At 41.6% G+C, this 27,231-nt stretch overlaps 1 protein-coding gene across 1 annotated transcript in view; it reads left to right on the top strand.

Moving 5' to 3' along the window:
- ABCA13 (ATP-binding cassette, sub-family A (ABC1), member 13) overlaps positions 1–27,231 on the top strand; it is a 502,078-nt gene that overhangs the window by 125,751 nt on the left and 349,096 nt on the right. Inside the window, exons 24-27 of the mRNA XM_011947569.1 lie at positions 11,350–11,544; positions 14,439–14,603; positions 15,606–15,783; positions 18,145–18,284. Of these exons, the coding sequence (XP_011802959.1) occupies positions 11,350–11,544; positions 14,439–14,603; positions 15,606–15,783; positions 18,145–18,284 (678 nt within the window). The remainder of the gene's footprint in view (positions 1–11,349; positions 11,545–14,438; positions 14,604–15,605; positions 15,784–18,144; positions 18,285–27,231) is intronic.

Below are 27,231 nucleotides of genomic sequence, written 5' to 3'. Positions count from 1 at the left end.
GCAAGACACCTGGGAAGAGTCTCTGCTTGGTTCAGCAGCTGTTGCAAAATTCTTAAAATACCCAAAACCAAAAAGAGCTAAAAATATCTAAGAATCGACTACGACTTCCTCTGAGTGGAGAGTGATTGGGCGCAGTCTGACTGTGTGCTACCATAGTGAATCGCTGTGAAAGCAAATGGGTAATGGCAGGCAGTGTCATCTCCAAGCTGAAAAATGTGATAAAACAATCAAAGAGCTATTGCAACAAACCAAGGAATAAGTAACATATGGGCCACATGGCGCATGGTTTATCTGTGGAAAAGGGGAACGGGGACATTTCATGTTGTCCACAGCAGATATCACCTGGATCCTTAGCAGGAGATTTTCTGAGACAGCTTTCAGCACTTCTAGTTGGCGTTTTACCTTCCTGTACAGAGAACCTTCCAGAAGTAGTAACCGTGGAGCTGACTCATAAGTGAACATTGCAATTGACCATCAACTGGGCCCCAACACACATTTAATTTCATGTCAATTCTGGTTAATTGGGGCTTATTGCAAGCTTGATGGGTAGACTAATGAAGAATTAATCTAAATTAAAAAGAGATTAGAAGCTGGGAAACCAAAATTCAAATGACAGTGTCACCAAGTTACTTATAATAAGGCACTTAGTACTTATCTTCAAGGAAAAAATGTCAAATTCAGCTTATTAAACATGCAAGAGCCAAGGAAAGCAGGGGACAGTGCTGAAATTGTCTCTTGCCTACCTCACATGATGCCTTACAGAGAAACAATGAAGATTTTTGGTTTAAAATCCTTAGTTATTGAAATGAGTAACTGGGGAAAGAAGCAGTGGCTGGAGTAATTGGAGTAGCTACCTGGGAATGTTTTAAGACCAGGGTCAGATTAGCTAACTTTTGGGGTCCCTTTCAAATTCAGTTTTATGATACTTTTTGAGTTTGGGCTCAACTATTTTTGATGACCACTGCCTGATGAAACAAGTGGCCACTGGGTGTCACTGCTGTTCTATTATGGGAGGGCTGTGCACAGAGAAGGCGCCTGTGATAATGTGGTATTGTCCTGTGTAGATGGTTTTGCAGTGCTTTTCTTGCACTCTGCGTATCTTTCTCTACCTCTTTGTCAGTACGAATCATTAAGACTGCCTAAACAGCTGGACAGTTAAGTAATTGGGAGGAGTATTTAAAAAGCTGCATTCTTGCATTTCAAATAAGTAATGAGATTATTTGCTTTGATGGTTAAGTATATCCATAAATTCACATGTATCTACAGATCCTAGGCAAGGAATTCATGTTAGGTTAGGAGGTGACACTTTGGATATTTGTTTTTTCTAGATTGTCAGGTTTTCAGTAGCACCATATGATTTCGAGTATCCTTTTCTTGTCTTTCTTCCTGGGCTTCTCTACCATAGCTTTAGTCAGTTTGCAAATAATCACATCAGATTCTTAGTCCAGGTTGTTGGTGGCCTGCAGGGAATACTTTGCTGTGGTGTTAAAGCCCTGGCAAAATTGCAGAAATCTTCATTCATTCATTTCTTCCTTTATTCACTTAGGATGTTTCTGCATGACAGGAATTGTCCCAAAAATTTGGGCTCAAAGTCCGTGCTCCAAGGGAGCCAATGATCTATGGGGGATGACACAGTAAATATGTAGACAAATGAAGATTGGTGTTAAGAGACCAGAAAGTTCTATGATGCAAATAGAACACAACAATGAGGACAGGTGGTCCCTGGAAGCCTCCCTGAATCAGTGAAGATGGATGTCAGACTGGAATGATGATGAGCATATAATGAGTTATGTGAGAGTCACAGAGCTGGGGACATTCCTATCAAAAGACCAGAGGCAGGAGTGAGCAGAAGGAGGGAAAGGCAGCAGATAAATGGATACCATCTCATTTTTCTTTCCTGCCCTCTTCCCTCGCTGCAGAGAACCTGCCATGGGCACCCACCTATGGGAATTTCCTTTTTCTTGCAGAGCTCCATTCTCTAATATCAGCATCACCCAATTAAAACCACAAATCACAGGGTCTTGCTGGACACTGGAGCCCATCTAGCCCAGCCTTCTGTCCCTGGCTTGGATCCTGTCCACCTGCCCTGTGAAGCACCCATCTACTTCATGCTGTGTTCCCATGTTTTAGGCACACATTTGAATCAACAATGACTTCCTTCCTTGTGTTGGGCCAAATTTTTATTATTTTAAAATTAACAATGAGGTCAAAGTATCAGGACCCAAATAGATTGAGACAGCAATCAAGTCGGCCTTCTGCCCCTTTATTTTCTGTGCTAAACAATTGGGCAGCATTCAGAGGACTTTTGCTTGGAAGAGGAATATTTTTTCACAATCCTCAGTGGATTTGTTCTCCCCGCCCCACAAATCTTAAGGAGGAAGGGAGAGGGCTTTCCCTGAAAGTTCCGATCTCTTCTGGGAGGCTCCTTCAAATGAAATGGTATTCTGAATTTTTTTTCTGTTTCTTTCGAGCAGAAATGATTGAGTTTAGTGAATCTGGTCAAATTTCCTTATCCCACTTGGGGCCGGTCCTGGGGGCTGGTTCTGTTGGTTGTGTCATTAACAGAGCTGCTGGGCACAATTTATGGGGAAGGAGAGATTCCTCTTAGGAGTTTGGAAACATTACACATTGCCTTTGTTTTAATACATGAGGTTTGTTTCCTGAAAAGCTTCAACAGATAGTTCTTGGTGAAACTCATTTCAGAGCAGACACTGGTCAAAATCTCAAAATCTGCTTACTCTGTTTTTTTTTTCTCCTTTCTCTGAAGACAAAAAGTAATTAATGTGTGACTAGAGTTACGGGTTTCTGGGATCATGAGAAGTTTGGCCTGAAGTTTCCTGGAAGACACCATCTGTTGTGTGCAGCGCTCCTTCTAGAGAGAGTCCTTCCTATGCCCTAGACCGCTTGTCTGGCTCTGTCACCACATCATGACGTTGGGGTTTATGGTCCTTGTAATCCAGGGTTCCCAGAATGAAGTGCACACACCCATCCACCACCATCTCGTTCTCTGGTGCTCTTAGAGTAGGGCTTTTCTCTTCTTTGATTTGTTGTTCTACCAGAGTACTCTCAGTAAATATGGTAGGTTCTCATTAAACATTCACTAAAATGAAGCGAAATTCCAGCTACTCTCCTTCCATTAACTCAGCTAGCGTTTCTTAGGTTTATGAAAGCCACATTACCTTATTTGCTCATTAAGAATTCTGAGAAATGAATATTGTGCTAAGGGCATTTGTGTCTCATTTAACTCCCTCTGAGTAGGGCATTTCTCTTCTTTCACAGATGAATGTGGTGCTGTGGAAGTCACAGCTGGGAGAGGGCCTGAAATCAAACCCAGGTCTTTGAACTCGAACTGTGTTGTTCTTCCATCACATGATGTTACTGTTTCAATTTATTATAAATTAATAGTTCTAAGAAAATTACTGCTTGCCTCTTCTCCTACTTGCACTTATGTAAATATTTTTAAAACTTAATTCCCCAATTGGCATTGATCTCTGCAAAAATGCTTCTTGCTAGTTTTGGCAAAATATTTTTTCCTTTTTATTTTTAAAAAGCAAACTATTATCTTAGGCTTAGGGGTGCATGTGCAGGTTTGTTATACAGGTAAACTCGTGTCAGGGGGTTTGTAGTACAGATTATTTCATCACCCAGGTATTAAGCCTAGTATCCAATAATTATTTTTTTCTGATACTCTCCCTCCTTCCAACCTCCATCCTCAAGTAGGCCCCAGTGTGCTTTGTTGCCCTCTTTGTATCCATGTGTTCTCATTATTTAGCTCCATCTTATAAGTGAGAATTTGCAGTATTTGGTTTTCTGTTCCTGTGTTAGTTTGCTGAGGATAATGGCCTCCAGCTCCATCCATGTCCCTCCAAAGGACACGACCTTGTTCTTTTTATGGCTGCATAGTGTTCCATGGTGTATATATACCACATTTTCTTTATCCAGTTTGCCCTTGATGGACGTTTAGGTTGGTTTCATATCTTTGCTATTGTGAATAGTGTTGCAATGAACATACATGTGCAGGTATCTTTATGGTAGAGTGATTTATATTCCTTTGGGTATACACCCAATAATGGATCAAATGGTAGTTCCCTTTTTAGTTCTTTGAGGAATTGCCTCACTGGTTTCCACAATGGTTGAACTAATTTACATTCTCACCAGGAGTGTATAAATACTCCCTTTTCTCTACAACCTCGCCAGAATCGGTTACTTTTTTGACTTTTTATAATAATCATTCGAATTGATGTGAGATGGTATCTCACTGCGGTTTTGATTTGCATGTCTCTAATGATCAGTATTATTGAGATTTTTTTCATATGCTTGTTGGCTGCATGTATGTTTTCTTCTGAAAAGTATCTGTTCATCTCCTTTGCCCACTTTTTAATGAGGCTTTTCTTCTTGTAAAATTTTTTAAGTTCTTTATAGATACTCAGTATTAGACCTTTGTCAGATGCATAGTTTGCAAAACCTCCCATTCTGTAGATTGTCTGTTTACTCTATTGATAGTTTCTTTTGCTGTGCTTAAGCTCTTTAGTTTAATTAGGTCCCATTTTTCAATTTTTGCTTTTCTTGAGATTGCTTCTGGCATCTTCATCATGAAATCTTCGCCCATTCCTATGTCCAGAATAGTATTACCTAGGTTGTCTTTTAGGGTTTTTATAGTTTTGGGTTTTACATTTAAATCTTTAACCCATCTTGAGTTGATTTTTGTATAGCATAAGGAAGGAGTCCAATTTCAATCTTCTGCACATGCCTGGCCAGTCATCTCAGCACCATTTATTGAAGAGGGAATCCTTTCTCCATTGCTTGTTTTTGTCAGGTTTGTCAAAGATCAGATAGTTACAGTTGTACAGCCTTGTTTCTGGACTCTCTATTTTCTGTTAGTTGCATTGGTCTATGTGTCTGTTTTTTTGTTTTTTTTTTTGTTTTTTGTTTTTTGTTTTTTTTACCCATACCATGCTGTTTTAGTTAATTGGATATTCTTTCAAGGTGTTTTTTAATATCAAATTCTGATAGTTTAATTTGCAAAGTATCATTTTTTCTCTCAACTTCATCAGTCACCAAAAGATGAGAGTATTTTTTATATTTTCAGCCAAGTTGTTAGTGCAGAAAGATTACCATGGCGTAGGAAGGTATCACCTAACACCTATTTATTTGTTTTGGCTCTTAAATCAGTTGCAACAGGTCTGTCTGGGGTGTCTTGGTAAGTTATTAGCCTAATAGTTTCATCGTTAAAGGAAAATGGCTTTATATTGACATGGCTCGTTGATCATGACTGTATCAACATGGTTTCCAGTAATTTTCTTTTTCTTCAAGGGCTTACACATAATCTTTTTGATAATTCATGATCAGAATTCTTCCAGAATTGATGTTATCTTCTATTAGTAATTTCTAAAGTCTACTTTACAAAATAAAACCTGGATAGTTTTTATTTCCATCATGACTTCTTAAAAACTGTAGATAGTAGAAATGTCACTCTTTCTGAAGGCATGAAGAGGAAACAAGGAGATAGGGAACTGGAAATGGAGACAGCTCTGGTGGAGAGGGTGGCCAGACAGCAGCCGTGGCCTCACTGAAGAGCTACAGCCAGGCTGAATGGTAGTTCTGCTTTAAGTTCTTTGAGAAATCCCCACACTGCTTTCCACAGTGGCTGAACTAATTTACATTCCCACCAACAGTGTATAAATGTTCCCTTTTTCTACAATCTCACAAACATCTTTTATTTTTTGACTTTTTAATAATAGCCTTTCTGACTGGTGTGAGATAGGATCTCCTTGTGGTTTTGACTTGCATTTCTCTAATGATCAGCGATGGAACAATAGACATGGGGGACTACTAGAGGGGCACTACTAGATGGGGAGGATGGGAGGGGGAAAACGGGTTGAAAAACCACCTATTGAGCACAATGCTCACTACCTGGGTGATGTGATGGTTCACACACCAAACCTCAGCAACACACAAGTTACGCATGTAACAAACCTGCAAGTACCCCATTAACCTAAAATAAAAATTGAGAAAACAAGGAACTACAGCCAGATGATGCCTGCCTCACTGGGCAAGGACACCATTGGCACCTAGAGGCCAGCTGCCAGGATGCTTATCCACAGATCTCTTAGGCATCCTGTTTTGCTCTTCCAGTGTGAAGATGGTTCTTTTTAGGAATATGAAAACCCAGAAGGAATTAATTAGTTCTCTTAAGTGTAATCATCATCCTTAATCAATAAACCCACTTAATTCTTATTCATCTTTTCCCTTTAATATCCTGTAAGTCAAAACTGTGCTTTTGCTAGTAGTGACTGATAGGCTTCTTAGTAGTAATGTCATTTTTGAGCACTTATATACACTACCCCTGAGCTGAATGCTTTACATCTCATTTAATTCTCCTAACAACACTTTGGAGTCCTTTGTCTTCTATTGTCATCCCTGGTTGTATAGACAAAGAAACTGAAGCTTGTAGACGTTAAGCAGCTTTCAGGAAGTCAGATAGTAAGAGCTGGAGTCAGGATCCACCACCGTGCCACAGTGTGGCTTCAGTCCTTCTGGACAGGTTCTCGCAGCCTTCTCCAGCCCTCCGATGCTCATCTCTTGTACTTGCCTCGTTATCCCGTGAGCAGCTCTGAGCTCGAATGGGTCTCCAGTGGCAGAGAGCCACACTGGTCCTCTCTGAAGTGTGTATGGTCTATTTTTAAATACCTGCCCTCCTTTCATTTTCTTGTCTTACAAATTCTAACTTGGCAGAATCTCTCTCCCCATCATCTCCAATTCCCTCGAATCACTGTCTGTGTTTCCTTTCTGGTCACAGCTGGGCTGAGGGCAGCCTTTCCTCCCATGCTTTCCCAACCTCTGAGTCTACAGTGAGCAGCTGGGCAACAGGGAGGCCATCTCTGGTGCTCTCCTCTGAATGCGATTTGGGTTTCGGCAGATGTCCAATAAGCAAAGCTCTTGCTAAAAATGCAAATGCCTCTCCTAAGGATCTTTGTCATTTTTAAACCACATAAATACCCAGATAATTATCTAAGTGGCCAAGTGTGTATGAGCCAGGCTTGCAGGGCAGAGAGGCATTGCCCTGGATCCTCAGCCCCCTTACAGCTCAAACACGGACACACAGGAAAGTCAGCAGGAACTTGGCATTCTGTTTCTGATAATTTACAGCATTAGCCTATGCAAAGCCTGAGATAAAAGGTGCCTGTTTTGCTTTGAATAGAAATCACACAAGATGTTTTCAATCAAGCACAACTCAGTGTTGTCTTTGTTTTTCTAAACTTCCTCCCCTCCTACCTAGTCTCAAACAGGAACAATGAACACAATACAATCTTTAAAAGATAAATAGTAATGTTTGGAAAACCACAGGAAAGGAGAGGGAGCAAATGTGCTGCTGGGGCTGTTGCTTCTGTGCGTTGTGACTGTGGAGCTTCCACATGACAGGGTGTGGGATCCTCTCTGTTTGGTAAAAAGAGATGTAAACAATTTCAGGACAAATATTTTTTTCCTGGGGCTACACTCTAGAAAACGTATTAAATATGATCTTGCATGGGGACCACTGTGTGACATGCTAGAAGGTAATTAAGGCAAATCTTCTATGGCAAATGCAGAAAGGACTCCTATTGGGCCAGCTTGGGTTGCTGCCCATGAAAAGCCAGGGCAATTCCCCTGAGCTGGAGGTTTGGATGAGGCCCATTTTCTGGATGGTTTTATGCAAAAGCCTATTTTGTGGGATTGATCAAAGACAGGCTCCTCTTGTGAAAGCAAAGGGTAGATGCCTATATTCTGCGCCCAACCTCCTCCTGAAAGCTTCCCCTTTGTCCAGAGACAGCGTGATTGAAAACAGTGGCATTAAGGAAAATTTCACCAGTATGTGTCTGCACAATGCAAGTCCTATGTGAAGAAACGTCTTCATGGTAAATTAGCGATGAAAATACTTAATATTTTTTCTTAAAGGCTCAAAATGCACACAAGCATGGTAGAGTATCATAGCCATTCATGATGATTAATTTTGTATGTCAACTTGGTTAGGCTGCAGTACTCAGATATTTGTTCACACATTATTCTAAATGTCCCTGTGCAGGTATTTTTTAGATGACATTAACAGTTAAATCAGTAGACGTTGAGTAAAGATTACTCTCCATAATGTGAGTCAGCCTTATCCAATCAGTTGAAGGCAAAAAGAAAATAACAAAGTCCCCCAAGAAAGAGTAATTTCAGTTTCCAGGCAGCCTGCAGACGTGAGCTGCAATGTCAGCTCCTTCCTGGGTCCCCAGTCTGCTGGCCTACCCTGCAGATTCTGGGTTTGCCAGCTCCCACGTTTGCATAAGCCAGTTCCTTAAAGTAAATCTCTCTCTGTGTATATATGTTATGTGTCACTTAATGACTAGGTTCATTCTGAGAAATGCATCATTAGGCGATTTCACCATTATGTGAACATTACATAGAGGGTACTTACACAAACCTAGCTGGTACAGCCATTACACACCTAGGCTGTGTGGTATGGCCTGTTGCTCCTAGCTTACAAACCTAAACACGTCTACCCTTTGCTTTCACAAGAGGAACCTCTCCTTGATCAATCCCACAAAATAGGCTTTTGCATAAAACCATCCCTGAAAATGGGCCTCATCCAAACCCCCAACTCAGGGAAACTGCCCTGGCTTTTCATGAGCAGCAACCCAAGCTGGCCCAATAAGAGTCCTTTCTGCGTTTGCCATAGAAGATTTGTCTTAATTACTTCCCAGCATGTCACTCTGGAGTACAGCAGGTTACTCTAGTGAATGCTGTAGGCAATTGTCACACCGTGGTGAGTATTTGTATATCAAAACATAGAAAACACAAGAACATATTTTACGATACCTGTTCTAAACATAGAAAAGGTACTGAAAAATATGGTATAAAAGATTAAAAAATGGTATGCCTGTATGGGGTACTTGGCAGGAATAAAGCTACAGGACTGGAAGTTGCTCTGGGTGAGTCAGTCAGTGAGTGGCAAGTGAATGTGAAGGCCTAGGACATGCCTGTACACCACTGTAGACTCAATAAATACTTGTGTTTCTAAATTTATAAAAAAAAAATTTCTTTCTTCAATCATAGATTAACCTTATCTTACTATAACTTTTTTTACTTTATAAATTTTATTTTATTTTATTTTTCTAAGACGGAGTCTTGCTCTGTTGCCCAGGCTGAAGTACAGTGGCATGATCTTGGCTCACTGCAACCTCCACCTCCTCAGTTCAAGCAATTCCTCTGCCTCAGCCTCCCGAGCAGCTGGGATTACACGGGCATGCCACCGCACCTGACTAATTTTTTTTGTATTTTCAGTAGAGACAGGGTTTCACCATGTTGACCAGACTGGTCTCAAACTTCTGACCTGAGGCAATCTGCCTGCCTTGGCCTCCCAAAATGCTGGGATTATAGGTGTGAGCCACTGCACCCGGCCGAAACTTTAAAATTTTAAAAAACCTTTGGACTCTTCCGTGATAACACTTATATTAAAACACAAATACATTGCACAGCTGTACAACTGTTTTCCTTTACGTCCTTATTCTATAAGCTTTTTCTATTTTAAGATTTTTTTACTTTTAACTTTTAAAACTGTATTGTTAAAAATTAAGACACAAACACACAGTCTAGCATAGGCCTACAAGAGGTCAGGATCATGAATACCACTGTCTTCCACCTCCACATCTTGTCCCACTGGGAGGTTTTCAGGGACAATAACATGCATGGAGCTGTCATCTCCTGTGATAACAATGCCTTCTTCTGGACACCTGCGGAGGGACTTGCCTGTAGCTGTTTTCAGTTAACTTGTTTTTAATAACTAGAAAGACTATACTCTAAAATAATGAGAATATAGTACAGTTAGTACATAAACGAGTAATACAGTCATTTATTATCCTTGTCACTATTATGTACTGTACATAATTATGTGTGTGATACTTTTACTATGAATGTCAGTGCAGCAGGTTTGTTTACGCCGGCACTGCCACAAATACTTGAATAATACACTGGGCTACAACATTACAATGGCTGATGTCACTGGAAGATAGGAACTTTTTCATCTCCATTGTAATCTTATGGGACTACCACCATATATACAGTTTGTCATTATGTACCAGATAACGATATTTTGGTCAGCAATGGACCCCATATAGGATGGTCGTCCCTTAAGATTATAGTACTGTATTTTTACTGTACCTTTTCTATGTTTAGATATGTTCAGCCACACAAATACTTACCACTGTGGTACAATTGCCTACAGGATTCAGTACAGTGACACACTGTACAGGTTTGTAGTCTAGGAACCATAGACCATACCCTATAGCTTAGGTATGTAGTAGGCTGTATCTTCCAGGATGCTGTAAGTGCACACTATGATGTTCACACAATTAAAACATTACCCAGTGGTGCACTTCCCAAATGCATCCTTGTCATCATGAGACACATGATTGCACACACACACACACACACACACACGCATACATATTCTGTTGGTTCTGTTTCTCTGGAGGACTCTGACTACTACACCATTATCTATCTCTTAATGTATTTTGGGGACATTTTATGGCATCGGTTGAGTTCTCCGTGCTCTCATTCAGTGCGCATGGTTCCTATTCACATGGGTTCATGCACTTCGGCCTCAGTTGGCCTGGATGTTTCACAGCAATTATACCCATCAGGAGCAAAAACATGGAGCAGGAAGTATGGTTTTTGTTTTATTTTGCTTTGTGATTTGGTATGTCACAAATGTCCTTAACTGAAAAGCATGCCCAAATGAAGAGGTGTGTCAAAGCCTTTAATTGCAATGCATGATAGTAATAAACCAGAGACTAATATAAGTGGTCCTCAGTGCCTCCTTCTGAGTTTACTTGCCTTTAAAATATATGTAACAAGCTTGGCAATCTTGTTTTCAATCTAAAAACGAAGGAGGCAAAAAATATCAGCTTCATAGTGATGACAGTGAAAAGTGGAAGCTGATAAACTGAAAGCCCAGGGTAAGACTTAATATCAGACAAACAAGACACAGATGCTAACTGCGAGGGTGGCGTCGGAGGGTTGGGGGCTTGGTGGGCATTTGAGTGAGCCTCGCGGAGAGCAGAGGGACAGAGTTTCAGAAGGGTGATCCAAAGACCTCAAGCGAGGGCAAATTTTATAAGAAGTCAGAGAATGATGTGGACGCTGCAGAAACATTTCCATCAAAATGTTGAGAATCGAACCACAGTTTGGGCTCCCTGCATCTGCAGGTCAGTCCCCAGAGCGGGGAAACCCAATCTTGGGTGACTCTATGCCGATGAAGCTCCGGCCTGAGGTGGTGAAGCACACGATGTCACAGGTATCCTCACTTCTGATCTCTGTGCTTTCAAACAGGTTCTCTTCAGTGCCCTCACCATAGCTCTGTCTGGAAAGTGTGATCAGGAAATCCTTCATCTCCTGCTGACATTTCCCGAAGGGGAAAAATCTTGGATCGCGACGCAGGAACTCTGTGGCCTTCCGGGGTCAAAAGTATATCCTCTGATTGTGTTGCTGAGTCAAAACCTGGATGTGCGAGCTTTCATTTACAAGGTATGGGGAGCGTGCTGACTCAGGGCGGTCCTCTGCAGGACTCTGCTATAGTGGCTGCAGATAAGTAGGGTAGTCCTGGGGGTGCTGCAGTGGGAGACGAGCACCTGGTCACTCTGCAGTGGCCTCCACCAGCCTCTAGTGTCACCTGTTTGCTGACTCCTGGGTGGGGCTCAAGAAGACTTTGTTGTAATAAAGGGATGTTCAGGAGACCCTTTGGGGGCCCTTGGAGACAGGTGTCAGGGCATTGGGACAGAGTTGGTGGTGGTCTCCATGCTCATTGTGGAAGGACCCACTGCAAAAACGCACCACCGCTTCCTAATGCCAGGGGTTCTTTCCTCTGTAAGGGCCACCTCCCTGGAGCATGTTTGAGGAGGCTGGGATTGTGCATGGTCCACTCCTGAGTGGCCCAAGTTAGGTGCTGCTCCCCGCACCATGGTTCTATCAGTCAGCGGGAAGCATCCAGCTCTGCCAGGACCCGCCCTGGAGAGAATGTGGAGGGGCTGGCAGCACAGGAAGCCCAATCCCCTGTGTGTGCCGGCTCTGTACTTGCCCCGTGATCCTCTGACAAGCAGCGGTGTGAGGGCAGGGAGGGGCTGAAGGAGGCCAAAGACAATGATGTCTGCAGGAGAGAGTGGAGAGTGGGAAGTGAGGAGGCCCAGCACTTTCCAGACGGGCCCAGAACCCAAGTAAGGGTGACCCAGCTCCCAACCACAGCTCACTGCTCTCAAGCTGCCCCTTCCAGAAGCTCCTCCTCCTTCTGGCCTCCACTGTTTGAATCTTTACTTAAGTTTCCAGAAGCTTCCCCTCCTACCCTTAGGCACTGATCTTGCTCCAAGTACCATTGTTTTCCCTTTAGGGAAGTATTTCATAACCTCTGGGTTCATTAGAGGGGTTACAGGGTTTGTAGTATGGTAAGGTGGCTGTAGGCACCCCGAGTCTGGGAGAACAGTTTTAGAGTCAGCAAAGGGTAGATCTGCCATTTCAGCCATGCATGATTTGCTTACTTTCTATTACTTCAAGAGTCCAGGGGGTAAATGTTGGAACACACACACACACACACACACACACACACACACACACACACACACAGAACAAATATTCGTTTTCAGAACGATTACATTTTAAACCCATAAAGAGGAGGATAAACATTTCTTGCATCCCCATAATTTGCAAACCCACCTCTATCTTGGTGGAATTCATATTTCTTGCTAACGTGCTTATGGTTTATCTCTGCCATTACTCACCACAGCCTCTCTTTCAACTTTGCAGTTTGCCTTGTGGGAAACAGAGCTCCCATTGGCACGATGGTACTTTAGTGGCCACTTTGTTATGTGCACAAAGGTCCCCGATTTGAAGTAAGTGCTTGTAGAGGCCCACATAATTACTTCGACAAGGGCCATCATCTGCACCAAGATTCCTTTGAAGGATAAGATAGTGGGTTAGATTCAGTCTCCCAGACACAGTGAAAACGACATCATCATTAATAACAACAGCACTTGTTTTTCAGGTACCTTCTATATGCAAGGCTTTATGAAAGTTGATTAAATACGAGATATTGCTCAGGATGCTAGGGCAGCCCCACCTCCATGTGAGGGTCACATGCAGGTGCAGCTCACTCCCAAGTCCATGTACTTTCTGATTCACTCAGCTGACAATGAATTTCTGAAGCCTTCAGCAAAGCACAATTTGCTATATTAATTTGGCACATCAATCTGGTCTGTTGGAGCTGCGCTGGATCCCTGTCACTCCCCACCATAAGTCAGGGACCAGTCACTGTGTGCCACTGTTTTAAAGGGCAGCTGTAATTAGAAAGATGAGTAGAAACAGTGACAAAAGTTATACACCATTTCTCCTGCTAGAGTTGTCTCTGTAGTATGAACGGACAGAACTCCATCATTAGAAGCAGTGTGCCTCTGTGAAGGATGGAGCTGTGATCTCGGAGCCCTGGAAGTCATCTGCAGAGCTAGCAGCTAGAACGCTAATGAGCAAAAATAAGAAGCAGTGACAATTGGGTTCCTCTGCCCCAGCCTGGAAAACAGAAAATTCAGTATGCAAATAACCGTCGGTGGAAATTAGCTGTGATTTTCCCTGCTCTGTGCAAAGAGCTGGCATTTCCTCATTTATCCGTTCATCCAACAAATATTTATCGAGCAACTAATATTTCTTGTAGCTATTTTATTCCTAGTAGTTGCATAAATGATCAAGACAGAAGAAAAGCCTTGCCCTGCTTCCAGTGTAGAACTGAGAATATGCAAAAAAAACAAAAAACAAAAAAAACAAACTTGTAAAATACAGAGCATTTCAGTTGGTTATAGCATAAGTAAGCTTCAAAGAGTACTGACATTTTTAAAGAATCGGGGTTAAATTCACACCCCTGAACTTTTCTAACTGTGAGACTTCAGGAAGACTTTTAGTCTCTTCAAGCCCCAGTTTTCTCATCCACAAAATGAACACTATATTGCACATCCGCAAAGTATTAGGAGGACTGAGATGATGTGTGAATGTTATGAATACAGTAAAGCAGTAGATTAATGTAAATTGCTTCACATATAAGGACTGCTCGTATTTTGAGCCTCTTCTCAAATTTCCGCCTTGGTCACCACAAAGATACAAAGAAATATTTGGCAAATGATTTGAATTTTAATGATAGATCACATTTGTTTCTAGTTTACATTTTAACAATGCTAGTGCAATTCAGTGTGCTCCAAAACACCTGAGCTATATATACTCCAATGAAGAGGACTTTCATATAGTACAGCAAAGGCGTCTCTGAAGTTTGAGACAGCAAATAATTAAATAAACAAGTTTTCACAGCTCAAAAGATGCTTGTGAGGGTAAAAATACAGTGTTGGCTATTTCATATTGTTTTGTTTTGGTTTTGTTTTGTCCTTTAGACTCTGATGCCTTCTGAAGCAAATGACTTGCTCAACTCCTTGTTGGATGTAGTTTCCAGCCTCAGCTCCTTGCTTGCCAAAGCCCAGTACATCTTTGAGCATCTTCCTGAGTTTCTTCACACATTTAAAATCACTGCCTTGCTAGAAACACTGGACTTTCAACAGGTGTGTGCTTCATCTTTGTCCCTAGGGAAATACTCAAATTTGCCCCTTCTTTGTATTTGCCCCTTTTTGCCTTTATCTTCCCACATCTAAAACTTGCAGTAGACAGCAAAATACAGGAATGGAAGTACCTCTTCATATCTCTGGAAGCAACAGCATAACATAGAATAAGGCCTGGCATCTCTCCAAAAACTGCATGAAACTGACACTGTTGATCCACATTCCGCCAGTGTGGAGATTGGGATAGTACGTGCATTATCTATGAAGTAAGAAATTACTAACTCAATTATTGCACAGATGAGATTTCAAGGGCCTGTTTAACTTAATTCAGAGAGCAAATTGCTTTCAAAAGCCTTAAAACATTTATTTCCTTATAAATAATTGGTTTACAAATTACGAATCATTTATTGCAAATGCAAACACAAACTTGATTTAGTTTAGTGGCTTGATGTTAGGTTTTGCTTGAACTCTCTTTGCCTGGGATGGAACTGACTGGGCACAAATGAGGAGGAGTGTGGAATTTTTAGGGCTGGAGGTGCAGAATGAGGAGCAAGGTAACAATGTTCTCAGAGCTGCCATGGAGACATATTGTAAGTCCATCATGTGATAGGTAATTTGTATAGCTATAAAATATCTGGATATCTTGGTAGCGTAGACACACATTAAGACTAGTAATTAGTCTGAATTAGTGGTATTTTACCGATTAATAATTTATTACTGGACAAATAGTAAGGACTTATCTGTGTGTATGTGTGTGTGTGTGTATGTGTGTGTGTGTGTAGGTATGACATTTCCCTCTTCTACCAGGTATGTTGGCCAGAAAAATTACCGTAGTGTTTCAAATGGTATCCCAAGGACAGAAAACTCTAAAGCAGACATTCGATTCTTTTGACTTGTTGAATATCTTGTACATTCAGTGGAGGAAGGAACTAGACTTTCAGAAGTGTGTGAAGGAATTGTTTTAAGTCACTATGTAGTTGCAATTTAGTTTTCTTATTTTCTCAGGTTTCACAAAATATCCAGGCCAGAAGTTCAGCCTTTGGTTCTTTCCAGTCTGTGATGAAGTTGGTTTGCAAGGACCAAGCATCATTCCTTAGCAATTCTAATATGTTCATTAATTTGCCCAGAGTTAACGAACTCTTGGAAGATGACAAAGAAAAATTCAACATCCCTGAAGATTCAAGTAAGATAGTAGTAATATATATATGTGTGTTTAGATTCATTTGTATCTTGACAATTGGCCCTACTTTATGCTAAGTATTCTGTCTGTGTATAAGGTTGCTATATACTGACATAAAATCTTCTGCTTCCACCTCCCCAAATACTGGCATGGCAGCTGACTTTGAACAGTCCTAGTGCCTTTGAGCACAAAGAAATCCTCTCACCTGGGTCACTAAGGAACTGTGTCACCAAGGAAGTGTCTAAAACACCTGAAACCCCAACCCCATTGGTTTCCTAGGCTAACCAGTATTGGTGAGGGTCCAGGCATAAAGACCATGAGCACTGCTTTGGTCCATGCAAATGGCTATATTATAATAACGAAGAGAACTTGTCTGTGGCCACCTCCAAATTTGCTCTCTATGAAGCTCAGGTACAAATGAATATGCACGATAGGTACAAATGAATGCAAATTAATATGTAATTTTTTGGCCCCAATTTAAGTGGAAATGTTTTTATTAGTAAGGCAGAATAAACATGCTGGTGAGGTTTTGGAGTTTAGACAGTTCAGCTCCATCAGTTGTGCATTTTTGATCACGTTGTTTTATGTGTCTGCATCATGTTGGTTTCATTTATAACATGGAAACAGTAGCACCTAGCTCATAAGCTTGTTGTGAGATGCAATGGAGATGACGAGTATTGGCGCCTTAGCATAAGGGTATAAATGTATCCTAGTGTATTCATTTTCCATGCTGCATGACAATCATTGCACACTTAATGGCGTAAGACAACACACATCTGTCATCTCATAGTTTCTGTAGGTCACATGTCGGGATTTCTGAGTTAAAATTTTTAGTTTTGTACATATCATGACTATGCTTTTTTCTGCAGTAAAATTGCTCCTGTTCATATTAAGCTTGTAATGTAAAGAGTAAGTCGTTAAATTTCAGTAAGAACAACTTCTATAATTAATGGTTTAAAAATGTATTATGTAGTCATATTCTTAATTTATAGTTTAGGGGGAAGTATTTCCATCAATTTTATTGTACTTGTCAAATAATTTTTTTTCCTTTCAAATGGGGAGTTTGGGAAGATGAAAGTAACATTTAAAACAACCACAACAATCATACCTTAAGTATTTATAAGTCATAGTGTCAAATCTAAGATAATATTTTCATTTTATTCTTATAAAGCTAAAATAATATTTTCATTTTAAATGTTCTCTAGATGGGTAAAGAAATAGTTATACTGAAGTATTCCTCGTTATCTTAAAACCTTATAAGATTTAGTTCCTACTCATTATGGTGATGAAATATCTACCCTCATCAGGTAACCATTGATTTAGACAATTTAGCTAAGTAAATCTTTAATTGAAATCAACTAGCATCACAAGACTCATGAGAGCCACCAAGAGGGATTAAGTACTTGCGTGAAAATAAGGCAATTTAATATGTCAAAATTAGTAAGTTTGATAGTTCTGCATGGGTTCATTAAAGACAATTCAGTAGTAACTTGTAAAGCTGACTTCATAAGAAAAGCTCAGTTCTGGTCTCAATATTGTGACTGTTGAAATGAGAATTTACTTGATGAAAAACCAGATTTATTTTTCTAATTGTCATTTTCGTTTTCCAGTGTCCATATCATTATTTAACAAAAAGTAATCTTTTTGATTACTTAGTTTGAAAATGTAAGTCATTCTTTCCTGCCTTTGAAGTCACTTAAGTGAACACAGTATCATGAAGTTTCTTATGAGATGAGAGCTGCTGAAAACTGTAACAGGGAAAAAAATCTTGTTTTACTTCCTGTCTTTGTTTATTTGGTGTTGCTATAAAGGAATACCAGATGCTGGGTAATTTGTAAAGAAAAGAGATTTATTTGGCTCACAGTTCTGTGGACTCTACAAGAAGCATGGCACCAGTATCTGCTTCTGGTGAGGCCTCAGGCTGTTTCAACTCATGGCAGAAATTGAAGGGGAGCTGCCACGTGCAGAGATCACAGGGCAAGAGAGGATGCAAGAGAAGGGGAGGAGGGAGGTGCCAGGCTGTTTTTGTGTTTGTTTGTTTGTTTGTTTTTTAACAAGAACTAATAGAGTGAGAACTACACTCATTACTATGACAGTGGCACCAAAACATTCATGAGGGATCTGCCCCCATGATCTAAAGACCTCTTGTTAGGCTCCACCTCCAACGCTGGGAATCAGATTTCAACTTGAGGTTTGGGAGGTCAGGCATTCAAACTATAGCACTCCCAAAGTTCAGAGTCGTGTCAGAAAAAAATATGTCTATCATTGAAAATGAGGCATCCTGGATATGTGAATGTATTTCCCTATTAACCTAGGCATTGTGTATCATTAGTAACGTATTTTTTCTCTTTCTAATTGCAACAGCACCATTTTGCTTGAAGCTTTATCAGGAAATTCTACAATTGCCAAATGGTGCTTTGGTGTGGACCTTCCTAAAACCCATATTGCATGGAAAAATACTATATACACCAAACACTCCAGAAATTAACAAGGTCATTCAAAAGGTAGGTTAAAATGAATGAGAATCATATAGACCTTCCGAAATCGGGAAGGAATCTTTAAAAATGTCTGACATAATTATTATGCGCCTTGGATTATGTAAAAGGCTTTTGTGTTGGCTCTATTTCATTTTAGCCTGAGTGTTTTTCCTGTCGTTGTTGTTGTTAAATCTGGATTTGCTGACTCCTTCCCTTAGAGGACACTTTGGGGGTTGGGGTTGTTATTTAGAATAATTAATGCAGTGAACTTACAGAACTCTAATTTTAAAAGTCAAGGACAATGAGACAGAGAGGAGGACTGTTTGGAATAATTCCAGGAAAACTTCGAGAACAAATGCTAATCTGTTTTGCTGGGTGCATCCAACAATTAAGAAAGAATCAGACATGGTACATACAAACTGATGTATTAGCAGTTAGTTAGTATTTTGGTTAGTGATGTTTCTGAATTCACTGTGAGGTTTTGCTTCACCCCTTGGAGAATAAGGTGAGATGAAGACACCAAAGCAGGGTTTACCCAGGAGGAATTTAGACACTATATGGCTCTGCTTATTTTCCTTTTCTTACGTTGCTTAACCCCTCAAATCTGTTTACTGCAGGATTTGTTATTACTAATATTTGCAATTTCTTTTTAAATAATTGTGTTGTATTTTCCTGGAGTCTTTTCTTGCCAGCTGGGCACCTGGAAAGGGGACATTTTACCAAGGACATAGGAATAACTTTGTCTTATTGTCAAACACAGAAGAGAAGATATCTGTACTATTCATGTTAAACTTCCAAGCCTCAAATAGTATTAATAAATTGGAAACTGTGATCATATGGCAGGGGATCATATGAGCAGTCAAGTCATTTTTTATCAAACTTGCCTTCACGAGTTTCATGCTCCTGACCCATGTTTGCTGTGTGAGGTCACAGCACTATTTTCTGTAAGTTCCCTTTCCCATTTTGCCACCTATCTCAGGGGCTGTATTTACCTCTGCCTACTCTGAATGGTATTTGAACTTTAAAACATTTATTTAATTTTTTAAATTTTTGTTTTGTTTTGTTTTTTGGAGAGACGGAGTCTGGCTCTGTCACCCAGACTGGAGTGCAGTGGTGCAATCATAGCTCACTGCAAACTTGCACTCCTTGGCTCAAGCAGTTCTCCTGCCTCAGTCTCCCGAAGTGCTGAGATTACAGGTGTGTGCCCCCACGTCCTGCTAACATTTTAGTTTTTTTTTTTTTTTTGTAGAGGCATAGTCTTTCTACTTGTTAAAAAAAAAAACCTTGAAAGTGTCCTTTTTGAGGGGTATTTGCCTAAAGTCTGTACTGTCACATGGAACGGCATTGATCGCCATATATGCTTGGTGTGAGCTGTTCTGTTGGGCAGGACCTCTGGCCTCACAGCTACCATCCCAGGACAGGAGCCTCTGCACCATTACTCGAATTTCCTTAGTGTAGCAAGTTTTTTAGGGTTTTGGATATTTAAGGAATTTCACAGAAAATGGCTCCATATCACAGCTCTATTTTAAATTCAAAATTTAAAAATAGGCCATGACTTTAAAAAATGATATGCTATATTATTATGTTAATATTATTAATATATGAGTACAGCATTGCATATTATGCTGTATTCTGCGGTATAACCATTAGTATGATGATCTCTGCTTTTAAAGAGTTCACCCTATTGTGGGGAAGAGAAGGCAAATAGCTGAAGAAATAATTTAGATATACTATGCTGTAAGGACCATTCAGTGCAGCAGAGGCACAGGCTGGGTGGGGCAGCTGGTCTCCCTGGAAAGAAAGACTGGGCAAAGCACTTGGAAGGACGGGTTGTATAAGCCCCTGTGAGGTGGAGACGGGAGGACTCTGGGCCTGGAGAGAGGTGTGGGGAGGTGCTAAGCCCCACATGTGTGTTCTGAGAATGATGAGAATTTTTGAAAAATCACCAAAGACTTCACTGGTTCTTGCGTAGCCCCTTTTAGATCTTATAGGCAGTGTTAAGAGTTGATGTCTTTTTCACTTATTTAAAATGGTTAACAACTTTGCATGCAGGTGTCCTGGTTTTGCACTTATAAAGCTGATTTTATGGCATTGTACCTGGGATGAATTATCCTAGCAGTCAGCCACGGCTATTTGGTTTTATGAAAATTGTTTCTAGTCATTAGACTCATGGTCTAAAGTCCCGCAGAGCTGGGAGATGCTTGTAGCTTTGCCACTTGGGCTATGTGAAGGAATATTATCTACAGTGTTGGAGTGGCCCATGCTATAAATTATTTAAGACATGGTCTTTTTTTCTCCATTACTTCTTGTTAGGTGGAACCATCTGAAGTTGCCATTTTTGCAGGAAAAAAATCTATAAAAGTTGGTAATTTCATTTGGTTTAACTTGTAACAGCACAGGTGGCACCCAGAAGCATGATGCTGTGGTAAGAAACGTGTGTGTGTGTTGGAAGACTGGATTTTGGTCCCAGTTTTCCTAACTCTCTGTGTGACCTTGGGCTTATTGCATTCTCTTTGAAGGACTCTTCTCTGTCTCTGACATGAAAGACTTGAGTAGATCTGTGATTTTCAGTCATCTGGGAGATGGCTCTTCCTGGGGAATGCATCAGAATTACTCAGGGACCATTAGTAAGGCCTTCCCCCTTCTGGGCTCTGATATCCCCTGCCCTGGACACTTGCACCCATCACGTCCATCCATACCCTTCCACGGAGCTGTGTGCACCTCCATCTATCAGCCTTAAAGACAGTGGAAGTCAAGCACTTTCATGAACCAGAAAAAAAAGATGGCCAAAATTTCTAGAGAGTGTTAAAAGATAAACTTAGGGACATTAAAATTTCAGTAAGTTTATTTGAGCATTCGGTTATTCATGAATTAGGCAATGCTAGACAATTCAACCCTCCACTGACCATGTTGGGGCGTGGGATATGGGGTAATAGAAGAAGCTTATATAAAGTGTTTGCTGCAGCAAGAGGGAGAAAATATATTTGTTAAAGTCAAAAGTCCCCAATTGGAGGTTAGTTGAAGGTTTCTGATTACTTAGTCTTAACTTTTGTTTTACTGTTTGCATTGCACTGGGTTTTGGTTTGCTTACATAGGAACTCAAGGTGCTACAGCCGTCTTAGCTTAATAGCCTCCCGATCAACTATTTTAACAGGAGTTAATTTAACTTATACTTCTAAGGGTGTCAGACTCAGTATTTGCAAAGGAATTGATGATATTTCCATGTTATTGGTCAAGAGATTCCTCCAATGCATTACTATGCTCTTTTTATTTTGTAGGTCAGAGTTGTGTTCAGTTTTGGCCTAGGCTGATGAAAAATTGAAGAACGATGTGTAGACACAATGTGAGCTTGAACAGAGGCTATGAAAGAAAAACAGATAAAAGGACATATTGTTTTCCCAAGAATAAGTAGCATGCCTGAAATGATACTTCAGTGAGAATCATGAGGCACATTCTAGGCCCCTGCTGCCCAAAGTAGGTTTAGTTTGGGCTCCTACGGGATGTATAAGCCCATGAAAGTGGACTGTCTTGTTTTCATCTAGCTCTCTCCCTTTGGCCAAGTTATTTGAACTGTCATGCTCAGTGTCCTCCTTTGTGAAACTGGGCTAAATAATAACTCTCTCTCAGTGCCATTTGGAAGTGGAAAAAATACCAGAAATAATATTCAGAAAGTAGTAAACCAATGGGATCTCCTCCCCTAAAAATGTTATTGAAAGAAATGCGTTCTGCCATTGTTGCCTCTGGGGAGTGGGGAAGACGGATGTCACTTCAGAAAGAAGAAAGAGATGGTGGAGGCCAGTGGTTCCAACCAGGGTGGGGTTGGAGAAATTTTACCCAACTGGGCACGTGTGACAGTATCTGAAGATATTTTTAGTGTCACAAGTAGAAGGTGCTGCTGGCATCTGGAGGCTGGAGGCCAGGGATGCTCCTAAACATCCTACAATGCACAGGACAGCCCCCACCCCCAAACAAACAACGATCTGGCTTACAATGTTAGTGGTGCTGAGGTTGAGAAACCCCAGCCAGACGGGAGGGGGTGGGAGTCCCTGGGAAGAGAAGGATGAAAGTAGAGGAAGTTAGCGGTCAGGTGGGCATCCTGGCTTCTCCTCTGGTGACTGGTGACGGTCCCAAACAGGAGCTGTGGGATGATGGAGGAGCTGGAAGCTGAGGGCGTTGGCCATACCCATGTGTCTTGGGGCGTAGTCCCTGTGTAGGCTGGCCCTGAGCTAGCATGTGGTCCTAGCAGTGTGGCTGAGCAGAGGAGCAGAGGAAGGATACCTGAATTAGTGTCTCTGAGCATAGAGTAGAAGGGAGCCAGATTTCTCTGACGTCCATGTCCTGAGCCAGCAGGCCTTGGGGACCTGCTATGAGCCGGCTGCCATGAGAGTGAGGTGGCCTCAGCACCAAGCTGGTCTAGGCCAGGCTGGCAGAAGAGTTGGCTGAGACTCAGAAAGCAGGAGCTGAGGTGAGAAGGAAGCAGCAAGGCAGAAGGCAGTGCCAGACCCCGAGGTTCCAGGTAACATGTGGGCCTTGGCAGCACCACAGATAGGCAGATGAGGCACATGGCTGTGGGAGTCCTGGGCCCTCCACCCCTGACTGTCACCAGGCTGCCCCTGGAGAACATCAGGGGGTTTGAGCATTCACCCCAAAGAGCCTGAATCACTCAGAAGATGCTGTTTGAACAGGGAGCCACTGTCAGCCGTCAGCAGGCAATTTTAAGACTTTGTTCTCTTCTCACCATCCCCAGTGGGTAAAAACTGGATCAGTTACAGGAAATAGAGAACTACATTTTCTTAGGAGCCCCAAGCAGTGGAGTGTTAGATATTTGGCTTTGTGGCATCATATGTCTGTATATATAACATCAATCAGGACACAGAGCAGGTCCCATAAAATGGCAGCCCTACCATGGGCACCTGCCTGATTCTCTTTCTGGAAGCCATCCGCAGAGGAGGGACTCTGGTAGTTACGTTTGTTTCCAAGTCTTCCCATGCTGCTCAAGATGGCAAAGCTTTTCAGTAACCTTGTGTATCACTCCAGACATGGCAGCAGCCCATACCTATCTGGAATTTAAATGTCACACTTCCTTGAGATCCAGTGTGCCTGAGAGGCGTGTCTTCACCTGACCACTGTGTTGGAGAGGTCCTTCCTTCTTTCAGGCTGGCCTCAGCAGGTGGCAGAGATCAGAGGGGGCCACCAGCAGTGACCCAGGCAGCCAAGCCACATCTCTCCCCAAGCCCTCTCTCCCTGTCCTCTCAATGCCCAGGGCAGCCAGTGCTCCTACCTCTAGTTCCAGCTGTGGGGGGCTCCAGCTGTCTTTGTCTTGCCTTCTTTGTTCCTAGAGCTCATCCTCCAACCTTCTTAAGAGGTATGTTCTCTCTTCAAGCACCCCCTGACAGGCACTGTGTGTTTTTGCTTTGTTTTTAAATTAACATAGAGTAAGTTTGGCAGGTTTTTTTTTTTGGTCAACAGCTCTCACATTTGTCTGGAGCAGTACACAGAACAGTTTCATTGCCCGAGCCCACACCAAATCCCTCATTTTGTCCCTTGGTAATCACACTGTCTTCCCACCCTAAACCCATCTATTCTCTGTCACTAAAGGTTTTTCTTTGTGAGAATGCCCTATAATGGAATCATCATCTGTAACTTTGGAAGTGGTCTCTTTTGCTCAGTATGAGGGCTGCGATTCACCTAGGTCATTGTGTGTATCAGCAGTTGCCTCCTCTTTATTGTCAAGTGGTATTCTGTGGTGTGGATTCACTGCAGTTTGTTCATCCATTCACCCACTAAAGGGCAGGTGGGTTTTTTTCTAGTCTTTGGCGATTATCAGTGGAGCTGTTTTCTTGCTTTTGTCACTACTTGAAATTATCTCATTGACTTATGGGTGTACTTATTTATTATTTGTCTCCTGCTGTAATACAAGCCTCATGAGGGGTGGGAGCTTGTCTGTCTTCTTGACCACCATCCCCAGTGCCTAGAAGAATGCTAGGAATACCTTCAGCAGTGGCTATTGAATAAGTTAAAGAACAATAATTATTTGACTCTTGTACCCACTTGAGCCAAAGACATTCTGGTGTTAAATATACAAGGGAGATAGAGTAGACTGTATGCCAAACCCTCTGCCCCCTGTCAGAGCCAGGTCTTAGCTTTGCAGATCTGCAATAGCTTTGTCTGAGTTTAGCAGTAGTGAGTGCCATCAAGAAGATTATCTCCCATGGTCATTAATTTCATTTACTGAGCCTGGACCAGGCACTCTGTATGGATTATCTCACGTATGCTTCACAACCACCACTGCAGGTGGGTGCTAATATCCCCATTGTATAGCTAGGAAAACCAAGGCTGAGAGAGGATAAGTTAGCTTGACCAGGGTCACACACACTCCGCAAGTGGCGGAGCTGGAATTCAGGCCCAGTGTATTATTTTGAAGTCTTAGATATACTGCCTGTGACATGGTTTGGCTGTGCCCCCACCCACATCTCACCTTGAATTGTAATAATCCCCACGTGTCAAGGGCAGGGCCAGGTGGAGATAACAGAATCATTGGGGCAGTTTTCCCCGTACTGTTCTCGTGAGAGTGAATAAGTCTTATGAGATCTGAAGGTTTTATAAATGGGAGTTCCCCTGCACGAGCTGTCTTGCCTGCCACCATGTAAGACATGACTTTGATCATCATTTGCCTTCTGTCATGATTATGAGGCCTCCCTAGCCATGTGGAACTGTGAGTCAACTAAACTCTTTCTTTTATAAATTACTTAGTCTCAGGTATGTCTTTACTAGCAGCATGAGAACAGGCTAATACAGCCTGTATAAGTTTTCTCAGGCTGCTGTAACACAATACCACAGATTGAGTGGCTTAAACAACAGAAATTTATTTTCTCAATGTTGTGGAGGCTGAAGGACCATGATCAAGGTGTTAGCAGGGCTGATTTTTCCTGAGACCTCTGACTTGCAGACAGCCGTCTTCTCCTTGTGTCCTTGCACGGTTGTCCCTCTGTGTGTGTGCCCTAATTTCCTCTTTTTATAAGGACATCAGTTATATGGATTACAGTCCACTCCAATGATCTCATTTTAACTTAATTGATGATTTAAATAGGATCTTTAAAGACCTATTTCCAAGCAAGGCCACATTCCGGAATACTGAGGGTTGAGACTTCAGCATATGAATTTGGAAAGCACATAATTCAGCCAGCCCACAACAGTGCCTCTTTGGAATGATCTTTTACCATCTGTAAATGGAAATAATTAGAGCTATCTATGAAACTTGTAAACCCTGTCCTTATGGTTTTGCAGCTGGTTATGGAATCATATTGAAAAATAGTAGCCCAGGGAGGCTAGTATGCTAATTACTACAGGAAGATAGGACTGCATACTTAAAAAAAAAAAAAAAACAAGCAACAAAAAAGTAGAAAGCACTTGGAAACCAGTTGCAGGTCATTTCTCAGCAGCCACCTGTCCTCGGGACCTATATGAATTCCCCACTGAACCTTGAATATTCACAATGCATGGCATTTGTTCCCTGGGAATGTACCAGGGCAGGGTCCAATCTCACTCATCTGTGTTAACTGCCTAGCACAGTACAATGATGCACAGTGTTTGCTTGTAAACAGCTTGTTAAACTGCATTTATGTATGAAGATTTTTGTTGCAAAGCCATTTGGAGGAGGAGAAGATATGGTTCAAATTGCTTTCTTAATTAAAAATTTTCCCTAAAAGTTGAGCTAAACGTTACTTTCCCCTTCCCTTTGGTCACTAGAGACCTCCTCTGTCAGAGAACCAACAATGTCTTTTTTATTCTGACAATAGTTTGCTCTGAAGTTACTGAAGCAGTAACTTAGGCATGCCTATCCATGGGAGGCCTGCTAATTTGTGCCTGAGCAAATTTTTGCAGACTGAGGATGGCTTGCATCTGGTGGCAGGAAAGCTGATCCATAATGGCCAACTTTTAGTTTTCCCTGTAGTCTAGGTGTGTTCTGTAAATAGGGCTTGGTGCTGGGCACATGAGCCAAGGACTGAGAACCAGGAACCTCCTGGTGACTGTGACCACCCTGTGGCTATTGTGCAGAACCCTACCTTACATGAGGCATCAAAGCACTGGCATCTCTGCCTTAACCTCCCTCATGCCCTTAGATTAGCTTCTGTGGCTTCTTCATACCTTTGGCAACATCACATCCCAAGAGGCTTTTTTTTTTTTTCTTTTTCAAAAAATACAGATTGTTCTTAAAACTGCCGCTTTTGGTACTTTCAGTGATCTTGACATATTTAAGAACTCTGATTACTTTTTCTTTTTGGTCTTTTCATGGCATCTCATTTTTTGCTGTTTCCTGAGTGCAGTGTCCATTTTGTTATTAGCCAATGTATCAGTCAAGGTTCAAGCAGAAAAGAGAAAACTGGTTAAGTTTAATGTGAATAATTATTACTATAAAAAGGCATTGGCGTAATGTCACATTGGCTATCAATAGTGAAGAGATCTCTAAATAATGCAGCAATGGCAGATAAAGGGAATAACTCTTGCCCCTAGAGCTGGAGCAGAGAACCCAAGGAAGAAACAAAACTAGAAGTAGCTTCCCCATCCAGTCTTGAAATCCAGACCCTACTGAAGTTAGCACAACCATGGTCCACAGTATGGCAGAGAAAATCACTGAGGTGAGTGGTAATTGCCACGAATCTGAACTCTGGGGTGAATCTGCCTATGAGAAGGTGCCATGTGCCGCTGGTTGTACACATTGCAGGAGCTGAGGTTTAGAGAAGCTACATGTCGGGGAATCCAGGAGCTTGCTCCATGGGAGCCTGTCAGAAGCAGCACACTGGAATCTGGAAGAGAAAATCTCTCTTCCTCCACTGTCCCTCCAGAGCTCTCTTTTGGCAAAGCTTAACATTGCATCGATTGGCAAGGGAGAATGTCTAAAAGGTCCAACTTTATTATTGCAGAACAGGCAATGAAGGATGGATTTCGAGTTGTGAGAAAGTAAATTAATAAC

The sequence above is a fragment of the Colobus angolensis genome, unplaced genomic scaffold (assembly GCF_000951035.1).
Source record: "Colobus angolensis palliatus isolate OR3802 unplaced genomic scaffold, Cang.pa_1.0 Scaffold268, whole genome shotgun sequence".
NCBI classification, from domain to species: domain Eukaryota; kingdom Metazoa; phylum Chordata; class Mammalia; order Primates; family Cercopithecidae; genus Colobus; species Colobus angolensis.
Note: the sequence above shows the minus strand (reverse complement) of the source record. Positions and strands in the feature narration are given on the sequence as shown.